This window comes from Anomaloglossus baeobatrachus, chromosome 6, assembly GCF_048569485.1.
Source record: "Anomaloglossus baeobatrachus isolate aAnoBae1 chromosome 6, aAnoBae1.hap1, whole genome shotgun sequence".
Lineage (NCBI taxonomy): Eukaryota > Metazoa > Chordata > Amphibia > Anura > Aromobatidae > Anomaloglossus > Anomaloglossus baeobatrachus.
In genome coordinates, this window is record NC_134358.1 from 78,348,208 (window position 1) to 78,360,427 (window position 12,220).

Here is a 12,220-nt window from a genome sequence, read left to right on the forward strand (position 1 = left end):
ACCTATTTTTGCCACAGGAAAAGTCTAATAAATAGTCACACTTGGATAATTGTATTTAAACGTTTTTAATTATGTACAATAGACAGTCGGGAATCCCAGGGAGAAATTGAAACACATAACATACATAGGAATGCACAAAACCAAAGAATAATGCCATCAATCAATAAAATAATAAAAAATAAATGTAAAAACACACACGCAAAAATAAGCAAATAAATCAGTAAACACTTCTTAATTAAGTGCAAAGAATAGCTGATAAAATGTAGCTAAAAATATATTAATTAGAAATAAAAACAAACATAAAAACTACATAAAGGAAATGTCATCCCCTCCTGCCAAGCCACAGTATAACTCATATGCAGGAGATGTAGCGGGGGCGGCTGTAGAGCTCAATCATGAACGCCCCCAACACTGGGAAGCCTCCATTTATTGGGGTCCCTGCTGATCACTCACAATGTGGGGGGATCGCTTCATGTTTAGTCATTTTCAGACAAGTCTACAATATCACATATAACTACATCCAGATGCAAAGTGTTGGAAACTGCTCAATATGTGTAGAGAATTCTTATCCTGATCCTTCATAGACATTTTACAGAGATGGCTGAATATTGTTTTAGTCAGGACTGCATGCTGGGATTTGTAGTTCCATCAGTTACAGTGGCTTAAAACGAGAACATGTATTCCCTCTACTCTAGGAAATAATAATAATAATGTCAATATTAATTATAATACCCATCATAATAATACCAATACTATTACTAATAATAATAATACCAATACTACTACCACTACTACTACTAATAATAATAATAATAATAATAATAATAATGTCAATATTAATTATAATACCCATCATAATAATACCAATATTATTACTAATAATAATAATTTGTAATACAATACTACTACTAATAATTAATAATATCAATAATAATAAAACATTAATGATAATACTAATAATAATTGATAGTAATTATAATACCAATAAAAATAATTACTATTGTTAGTAGTAGTGGTTATTTTTATTAGTTATTATTATATCATTATAATTTAATTAATGCCAACTTCGTACTAATAGTATTTGTTATAATTATTATTTAATTATTGTCAACTTATTAATATTTTAATAATTATTAATTGTCTACTTATTATTATTGATTTTTTTTACTTTGTTGTATTATTTGTGTTATTAACAATAAAAATGTTTGTGTTGTTCTATTATTACTACGAGTATTTTAGATTACTATTATTAATTAATAATAATAATAATAATAATAATAATAATAATACTTCTTCCATGTGTCCCAGAGACCCAGTCCTAATCGCAGCTCCCCAGCTCCAGGTCTACCTGCCCCCATTTCTGGCTGTCCTGAGTGTTCCCTGCACAGTTGGTGAGTGGTGCCCAGCCCCTGCTCTGCTGCCACCCTGCCCATCACTGGAGCCTTTCTTGTCCCTACAATGCCAGTAATCATGCATGTGATTTGTGCCCCAGTAATAGGCGACTTCCCTGCATCAGATCCTGAGAGAAGGAAATAACTAGAGCCGGAGCCCCCTCTGTACAATGAGCTGCACCTGCAGAGGAAGACTCCTCAGAGGCTCCTCTCAGCCTCCTTCCATCTATGCAGGAGATAGAGACTCCTTAGAGGCTCCTCACAGCCTCCTTCCATCTATGCAGGAGATAGAGACTCCTTAGAAGCTCCTCACAGCCTTCTTCCATCTATGAGGGTGGAGGGAGACTCCTTGGAGGCTCCTAGCAGACACCTTCTATATATACAGGAGATGGAGACTTCTTGGAGGCTCCTCACAGACACCTTCTATATATACAGGAGATGGAGACTTCTTGGAGGATCGTCACAGCCGCCTTCCATCTATAAGGGGATGGTAGAAGGAGCTCGTTGCTCCAGCAAAGAAAATTTTGCAGATAATTATAGGAGACGATATAATTCCTAATTGTGACCATCTTTGATTTCTCCACATAATCCCTAGTTATTACAGGTAGTATAAATCTTACAGATTAATATAATGGAATATTTCCTACAAATATTAGTAAACAAATTAGGCTGAAGGACAAGAGACAAAAAAAGACAATTAACTGCAAAAAAAGGGGTAAGATTGTAGGCAGTGATTTAGAGGGAATGCTGGGAGTTGTAGTGACACAAAAGATGAGCAGTATGAGGCTGCAGAGTATAAAGCCCGAGTATAGCCGGAGGAGCAAGGCTCCAAATCCTCCTCCTCTCCTGATCACTGCGGCTCCTGGTACAGCGAATCGCGTGCAATTATTGTCATCCGATTAATATCGGACCATCCTCATCCAGGATCCCCCTATACCTACCTATACATGTATCAGCTGCTATCTGTCGTGTCTGTGCATCTGTCTCACGTTTTATTTATAGTTTATGTAAAACATATTTATTTATTTCATTTATTATCTATGGATTTATTAGTTGTCTATTTGAACGGTAAATTTACTTATCCTATCTCTATGAAATTATCTATTTAAGACCAATATTTATCATCTATCCATTTATCTATCTATCTATCAGTTATGCATCCATCTATCCATCTATTTATTTATTTATCTATCTATCATCTATCTATCTAGCATTTTTCTATTTATCTATCTATCATCTATCTATCTAGCATTTATCTATATTTATGAATCAGTCTATCTTATCTATCAGTTATGCATCCATCTATTTATTTATCTATCATTATTTATCTATCTAGAATTTATCTATCTTCTCTATCTATCATTTATCTATCTAGTATTTTTCTATCAATCTATCCCTCTATCTATTATCTATATATCTACTATCTATCTATCTTATCTATCATTTTATTTATAGTATTTTTAACCTTACAGTGTTTATCCTAGCTCTACCCATTTATCTATGACCTATAGCTATCTAATCTATCAATTTTTCTTAAAAAAGAAAGCAGAATCTTGAAAAAACTGGATGCAGGTCCAAATGTTCAGAATATTTGCCCCTTAATTAATGCATAGAGAAGTAGGCAGCATTCCAAGAATTGCAGTGAATACAAGAGGGGATTTTATTGACTCATTTTATATATCAATAAATCTATCTAGCTAATATCTATCTTTCTTTCTATCTTTCTATGTATCTATCTATTTCTCTATCTATTATTTATCTAATATCTATCTATTTTTTCTATCTCTATCATTCTCTCTATCTCTATCTATTATCTATCTATATTTGTCTCTAATATCTATCTATCCCTCTATCTATCTATCTATCTATCTATCTCTCTGTCTATCTATTATTTATCTAATATCTATCTATCTATCTATCTATCTGTCTATCTATTATTTATCTAATATCTATCTATCTATCTATCTATTATCTATCTATCGAATATTTATCTATCTATCTATCTATCCCTCTATCTATCTATCTATCTATCTATCTATCTATCTATCTATCTATCTATCTATCTATCTATCCCTCTATCTATCTATCCCTCTATCTATCTATCTATCTATATATCTATCCCTCTATCTATATATCTATCTATCCCTCTATCTATCTATCTATCTAGCTATCTATCTATCTATCTATCTATCTATCTATCTATCTATCCCTCTATCTATCTATCTATCTATCCCTCTATCTATCTATCTATCTATCATCCCTCTATCTATCTATCTATTTATCTATCTATCCATGTATCTATCTATCTATCTATCTATCTATTTATCTATCTATCCATGTATCTATCTATCTATCTATCTATCTATCTATCTATCTATCTATCTATCTATCTATCTATCCCTCTATCTATCTATCCATGTATCTATCTATCTATCTATCTATCTATCTATCTATCTATCTATCTATCTATCTCTATCTTTATGCAGTGTCCTGTGCCCCTGTCCTGTATGGAGGGTGTTGGTGGAGGCTGCCGTCCATCAGGTACAGGTCTGGGCTTTCAGCCAACTCATCAGTGTTCAAATCTTAAACTCACATTATTCCAAAACCGCAGTCTGAGTACAATGTGCCAGGAGAGGAAGCTGTTCCCAACCACATGTGAGGACCTGAGCAGGAGCCCGGTGTCATCAGACCATGAGAGCACTTTCTATAATACAGGGAGACCCGGGCTGGACTCATTAAACACCACAAGCTGCCTCCATACACCAGGCAATCAGTGCACCTATCCCCATCCCCAGGCAATCAGTGCACCTATCCCCATCCCCAGGCAATCTGTGCACCTATCCCCATCTCCAGGCAATAAGCCCAGCTATCCCCATCCCCAAGCAATCAGTGCACCTATTCCCATCCCCAGGCAATCAGTGCACTTATCCCCATCCCCAGGCAATAAGCCCAGCTATCCCCATCCCCAGGCAATCAGTGCACTTATCCCATTCCCCAGGCAATCAGTGCCCCTATCCACTTATCCCCATCCCCAGGCAATCAGTGCACCTATCCACCTATCCCCATCCTCAGGCAATCAGTGCACCTATCCCCATCCCCAGGCAATCAGTGCACCTATCCCCATCCCCAGGCAATCAGTGCACCTATCCCCATCCCCAGGCAATCAGTGCACCTATCCCCATCCCCAGGCAATCAGTCCACCTATCCCCATCCCCAGGCAATCAGTGCACCTATCCCCATCCCCAGGCAATCAGTGCACCTATCCCCATCCCCAGGCAATAAGCCCAGCTATCCCCCTCCCCAGGCAATAAGCCCAGCTATCCCCATCCTCAGGCAATCAGTGCACTTATCCCCATCCCCAGGCAATAAGCCCAGCTATCCCCATCCCCAGGCAATAAGCCCAGCTATCCCCATCCCCAGGCAATCAGTGCACTTATCCCCATCCCCAGGCAATAAGCCCAGCTATCCCCATCCCCAGGCAATCAGTGCACCTATCCCATTCCCCAGGCAATCAGTGCACCTATCCACCTATCCCCATCCCCAGGCAATCAGTGCACCTATCCCCATCCCCAGGCAATCAGTGCACCTATCCCCCATTCCCAGGTCTACAAGGACAGAATATTTCGCCTTTTCTTTCTCCTGAGCATATAAGGACACAGGAGAGAGGCGTGGTCATCCAGTAGCTTCTGAAGCACCACAAGTCCCAGGAAAGCTAGTCACCAACTGTTGGCTGTCAGGGCATGGTCAATGCTGAGGGTTATAGTTTGGCAATAACAGAACGGCCACAGATTGACATCGCTCCAATATATATTGTAGTGTCCACAAGCTCCATGTAAACCCTGATTTCCTGGGCAGTGGGCACATAAATATTCAGGAATGACTCCTAAAGAAGCACAAGGCTTTTACTCTCTGCAGGGGTGACAGATATTGGCATGGGCACCTCCAAGGAATATGGACTCAGGGTTCAGTCAGATCTTTCTCCCCAAGTGTCCATCAGTCCTCAGTCCCTGCAGGTCATATAAGAAATGGCCCGGGGGCTCCTGTGCTGTCAGTCACAGCTGTCAATCACACTTATACCACTAAATAAATGCATATATTCTTGCTAGCTACATAGTACCAGTATAACCTCCTTATATCTATATTTTTTCTTCTTATTGTTAATTATTTCGTTATTCGACTTTTTTATTAAGAATTTTAGAACTAAATTAAAACAATCTAACCATGACTAAAATGAAATTCTAAGCATATATTATCTATGATGTAATAATATAGGTGCAAACAATGCAAAACTTGTATCTGTAGATGTGTTCTCAAGCTGCAGCTCCATCAGAGGAAACCTCCTGAGTGTTTCCTCCATTCGTCTGTTCTGCATTAGCCTTTCTATAAAGTCTCAAACAATCCGAATACGAGGTCACCGAATAATTAACAGTAGACCATTCCCTTCTTGCCCATTAAAATACTTTCCTCGCATATTTCATTTTCTCTCTGCCAAGCACAACAATTCTGGGGCACCACTACTGTGTGCGCAGCGCTGCCCCATCTCCTCTGTGCAGTCTGCCATTATTCCTGGGCACAAACTAACACATACACACATTGGGACTATGCCAGTGCAAAGGAAACATTCCCAATATTTTACTATTTAAATCTTTAAAAAATAAATAATTTTCAATTTAAAAAAATCAACAAAAAAAGTAATAAAAAAAATAGATTTTGACGAAATAAAATAGAATGTTGCAATTATTGTAATAATAATATTATCATAATCATCATCATCATCATCAGAATATAATAAGAATGCAAAGTTTGGTATATTTCTTCTATATATTTGGTTGAATACATTTTTAGGGGATAGTGTCTCCCCTTCTCCAGTGCAGGCTTTCTCCCTAATTGTCCATTTCTGCCCCATTGCTGGGGGTCCTGGGGCCGGCAAGCACCATCTGCGTTTTAATGAGTTACTTCATGTGCCAACAGTAATTTTCCTACAATAAGCGAAGTCCTGTCTGATCTTGAAACACAAACTAATGTCCAAACATCACCGACCTTCCCTTCTCTACTTATGATTCCTAAAATCACTAATCAACCATGAACACAACAGCTTTTCTCTTGCTAAAATATTCACCTTAACATCTACACAAGAGTCATTTTACAAATGTCCAAAAAGATGAGTTTTTTTTCTTGAGAAGTGGATAATTTTTGGAAGAATGTTTTCCATGTTGTTTCATGGATGGACCCACCACAGGTTCTGAAGAACTCCCAAGTACAAGCAATAGGTGGTCAAGGTTGAAGAAGCCTTTCAAAGCTCAGGAGAACCTTGTGTGATACACTGTTTTGTTGTTTTTTTTTTGTCAATTAGGTAACTACACAAAATCACTTTACTAATGTCCAAAAAACGGATTTTTTTTAAGATGTAAATAAATTATCTCTCAAGCTATGAATGTTTTCCATATGGTCTAATGGATAAACCCACCACAGGTTCTGAAGAACTCCCAAGTACAAGCAATAGGTGTTCAAGGTTGAAGAAGCCTTTCAAAGCTCAGGAGAACCTTATGTGATACACTGTTTTTTATTTCCCTCTTTGTCAACTGGATAACTTTCACATTCACCTGAACATCTACACAAAGTCACTTTACTAATGTCCAAAAAAACTGATTTTTTTAAGAAGTAGATAAATTATCTGTCAGGTTATGAATGTTTTCCATATTGTCTCATGGATAAACCCACCACAGGTTTTGAAGAACTTCAAGTTCAAGCAAAGGGTGGCCAAGGTTGGAAAAGTCTTTCAAAGCTCAGGAGAACCTTATATGATACACTGTTGTTTTTTTTGTCAATTAGATAACTTTAACATTCACCTTAACATCTACACAAAGTCACTTTATCAATGTCCAAAAATCCGACTTTTGTAAGAAGTGGATAAATTATCTCTCAGGCTACGAATTAATTGAAGAATGTTTTCCATGTTGTCTCATGTATGGACCCACCACAGGTTCTGAAGAATTCCGAAGTCCAAGCAATGTGTGGCCAAGGCTTCCTACAATTTTCCTACAATAAGCAAAGTCCTGTCTGATCTTGAAACACAAACTAATGTCCAACATCACCGACCTTCCCTTCTCTACTTATGATTCCTAAAATCACCAATCAACCATGAACACAACAGCTTTTCTCTTGCTAAAATATTCACCTTAACATCTACAGAGTCATTTTACAAATGTCCAAAAATATGATTTTTTTTTTTAAGAAGTGAATAATTTTTGGAAGAATATTTTCCATGTTGTCTCATGGATTGACCCACCACAGGTTCTGAAGAACTCCGATGTCCAAGCAATGTGTGGCCAAGGTTGGAGAAGCCTTTCAAAGAGCAGGAGAAACGTATGTGATACAATGTTTTTTTGTCAATTAGATAACTTTCACATTCAACTGACCCATTTCCATCCACACAGAAAAGAATGTTCTTTCAGGCAGTCAAGTCTTTTATCTCCTCCTGAAAAAAAACGAAACGTATCTAATTGAGTCGTTTTTGGAAGCTAATCTGTCTACAAACGGATTGACAGCAACCTTTCTGTGTGAAGCCCACATCTAGAGAGGAGGCACCAATTAGCCAGGAGGTAGGAGGACATCACAGGAGCGGAAGTCCTCTTGAAGTTCTTGGGGATGTGCCATAGGCTGGTCCCCCTTCATTATGGAAGACTAGACAATATTTGATATGTTATGACATGTACACTCAATTAGATCATGAGTTCAAATAGTCCAATCAGTGGCTTGATGCTAAGCAAAACTCAGAAGGTCCAGGACGAGGTCACAGTCTGTGACACATCAAATCAAAATCAAGTTGGAAAGTGAGGCTTTGGCTTAAGAGACCAGTAAGTCCAAGGGGGACTCCTTAAGAGCTAAAGCTGCCATGCAGTGCATGGAATGTCTATCAATGAAGCTCCTTGGCAACACCACAGTTCTAGAACATTTCTCAAGGTCTTGGAGGTTCTCTCTCCATTCCTCAATGAATATTGGCCAACAGACTGCAGGAAGATGTGCAGTCCTCACTTCCTTTGATTGCACACTCATTATTGTAGTCCTTAAGTAAGATAATGGCTGTCTTGTAGCAAGATCACAAAACAAGCCCTATGGGCAAATACGTCTTAAGTGAGTTTTTTTTTGGAAACTGAGACTAAATAACCAGCTCATAACTACAAAGAGACCATGGGGCTTTTCAAAGGAGAGTGTTCTCCTAAAATCAACATAAAATATAGTGCGTTAATTTGCTCTCCTGAGCTTTCAGCAGCTAATGAACCCCAGTGCCCCAGCTCAGCTCCCAGCACCTTCCAGTCAGGTTGGACAGGGGCAGCTCCCATGGTGGTGGAGGAGGGGGGGGTTGTGGGGGCAGAGAAAGAATTTACAACACTCTGTTAATTAATCAGTCTATAATGAGGTACAAGAAAAAGAAAATACATGGAAATCAACGTACAGTATCACATTTTATGGCTGGGATTAGGGTATCATAAAATGGAATCACTGGCAGAATTAATTTCTGATGCTCCTTAAGCCCCAGACTGCAAAACTCAACCACTTTGGGAAGTGAAGTCTCACAGGGGATAAGAAAGCCTGGATCTATCTAAAGTACCAGCCTGGGAGGAGAAAAAACTGGGGTGGGGGGTCAGTAACTGTCCTGACAGTCAGGCTCATCCTTAGGGTTAATAATTCATCTGCAGCAGCATGATCCTGTACCCACCCGTACAGGGCTCTGTGCACACAATGCAGGTGGGTGCGATTCTATCAGACCCCCCGGTTATATGGGAGTGATAGTGAGTTAGCATTGCATTGCTTCTTATGGGAGCTGCACTGATAAGAGGCAGGGAGTTTGGTAAATGTTTGTCCATATTCTGAGAACTGTCTATTGACTTTAGAGCTGGAGGAGATAAAACGACCTGAAATGGGATAAGATAGAAATACTGAACAAAGACCCCGCTCCCCCCCCCCCCCCCCCCCCCCCCCAAAAAAGAAAGAAAATAAAAGAGAAAAAAGAATAGAAAACTCATTGTACTGTTATCTGCATCGGCGACGACAAAGATAGCGCAGGGTCCTGTGCAACAACAGTATGAACAGAGCCCGAAAACTCCGCAACATGCAGCATCAGGGCTGGGAAGGGGCTCACTGACACTGGGGGAAGAGACAGAGAGGGGAGAATGGAGGGATACATAGATAGATAGATAGATAGATAGATAGATAGATAGATAGATAGATAGATAGATAGATAGATAGAGGGATAGATAGATAGATAGATAGATAGATAGATAGATAGATAGATAGATAGATAGATAGATAGACGGACAGATAGATAGAGGGATAGATAGATAGATAGATAGATAGACGGACAGATAGATAGATAGATAGATACATGGATACATAGATAGATAGATAGATAGATAGATAGATAGACGGACAGATAGATAGATAATAGATAGATAGATAGAGGGACAGACAGACAGAGAGATAGATGGATAGATAATGGATGGATAAATGGGTGGATAGAAAAATGGATGGATAGATAGATGGGTGGATAGAGGGATAGATAGATAATACATGGATGAATGGATAGATCGAAAAATGGATGGATGGAATTTTAGATAGAAATATGGATAGATTATAGATAAATAGATAAATAATGGATGCATAAATGGATATAGAAAAATGGATAAATATATACATGGATTGTTAGATAGAAATATGGATAGATAGATAGATAGATAGGTAGATAACGGATGGATTAATGGATAGATAGAAAAAATGGATGGATAGATAGATGGGTGGATAGAGGGATAGATAGATAATGGATGGATAAATGGATAAATCGAAAAGTGGATAGATGGATGGATTGTTAGATAGATAGAAATATGGATGGATAGATAGACAGACAGATAGATAGATAGATAGATGGGATAGATAATGGATGTTGGGAGATATAGTAAGTATGCAGGAGCTTTCTTTCTGTACAGTTAAAAAACTATAGGTCTATGGTGTATACATATATACTCTGAGAGAAAGGGAGATGTGGTGGGCTGGGAATTGTTGTTCCTCTGCCAGTGGAGATTCAGACAAATTCAGATGTGTAACCGAATAGATCAGATAGGTAGATATTAGAAGAGCAACATATACGCAGAGCTGATAGATAGATAGATAGATAGATAGATAGATAGTAAAAAAGTGTATATATATATATATATATATATAAAAAAAAAATGTATATATATAAGAGAGAGAGAGCTGATTGGTAGATTTGACAGATACAAATGTAGAGAGATATGATATGATCAATAGTTAATAGATATATAGATAAATATGTAAATGAAAAATAGATAGATAGATAGACAGATAGATAGAGGGATAGATAGATAATGGATAGATAATAGATAGATAGATAGATAGATAGATAGACAGATAGATAGATAGATAATAGATAGATAGAGAGACAGATAGATAGATAGATAGATAGATAGATAGATAAGTATATAGATGATTTTTGTGGGTGGGATAGATCAGTCTTCTGGAGTCGCCTGTGCATTGGATGCGCATAGATACATCGCTCATCGATCGGTGCAGACATTTATCCTGGCACCGGCTGGCACGGCTCAGGTTGTAGCTTACCCCAGTATCTGTCCACAAAGCTGGTGATGGTGTTGGCAGACTTAGAAGACTGAAAGAAGCTGGCATTGATCCCAAGTTTTTCAGCTGTTGAGAAAGTTTTGTAAATGGACAGCATGTATTCGTGTGGCACGACTGGCACTGCCCGAGGCTGCTCCCGGGGGGCTGCAGGGGGTGGCCTGCCCTCTCTGTGCTGTCTCCTCTGTGCCCTCTCTTGCTGGCTGGCAGGGATGGACGCCTGCTGGGCACAAGGTATATCCCAGAGAAAGAAGGCGATGAGGAGAGCTGCAGGCAGGGCGCCCCTGTGAGGATCCATTGCCGGAGAGCGGAGTGATCGAGCGCTGCGCCTCTCCACAGTCTCACTCGGGCTCTGGGCAGGGAGGGCGAGGAGCGGCGGCACGCCCCCTAGTGCACGCCCTGATACTGGTGACCGGCACTGCGGGGAGGGCAGGGGGCACAGACAGCGGGTACTGCGGGGAGGGCAGGGGGCACAGACAGCGGGTACTGCAGGGAGGGCAGGGGGCACAGACAGCGGGCACTGCGGGGAGGGCAGGGGGCACAGACAGCGGGCACTGCGGGGAGGGCAGGGGGCACAGACAGCGGGCACTGCGGGGAGGGCAGGGGGCATAGACAGCGGGCACTGCGGGGAGGGCAGGGGGCACAGACAGCGGGCACTGCGGGGAGGGCAGGGGGCACAGACAGCGGGCACTGCGGGGAGGGCAGGGGGCACAGACAGAGGGCACTGCGGGGAGGGCAGGGGGCATAGACAGAGGGCACTGCGGGGAGGGCAGGGGGCACAGACAGCGGGTACTGCGGGGAGGGCAGGGGGCACAGACAGCGGGTACTGCGGGGAGGGCAGGGGGCACAGACAGCGGGTACTGCAGGGAGGGCAGGGGGCACAGACAGCGGGCACTGCGGGGAGGGCAGGGGGCACAGACAGCGGGCACTGCGGGGAGGGCAGGGGGCACAGACAGAGGGCACTGCGGGGAGGGCAGGGGGCATAGACAGAGGGCACTGCGGGGAGGGCAGGGGGCACAGACAGCGGGTACTGCGGGGAGGGCAGGGGGCACAGACAGCGGGTACTGCGGGGAGGGCAGGGGGCACAGACAGCGGGTACTGCGGGGAGGGCAGGGGGCACAGACAGCGGGTACTGCGGGGAGGGCAGGGGGCACAGACAGCGGGTACTGCGGGGAGGGCAG

General features: G+C 41.1%; 1 protein-coding gene across 1 annotated transcript in view; it reads right to left on the reverse strand.

The window, feature by feature from the left end:
• GDF6 (growth differentiation factor 6) overlaps nt 1–11,337 on the reverse strand; it is a 15,031-nt gene extending 3,694 nt beyond the window's left edge. Inside the window, exon 1 of the mRNA XM_075316232.1 lies at nt 11,025–11,337. Within this exon, the coding sequence (XP_075172347.1) occupies nt 11,025–11,337 (313 nt within the window). The remainder of the gene's footprint in view (nt 1–11,024) is intronic.
• Nucleotides 11,338–12,220: the final 883 nt, after the last annotated feature.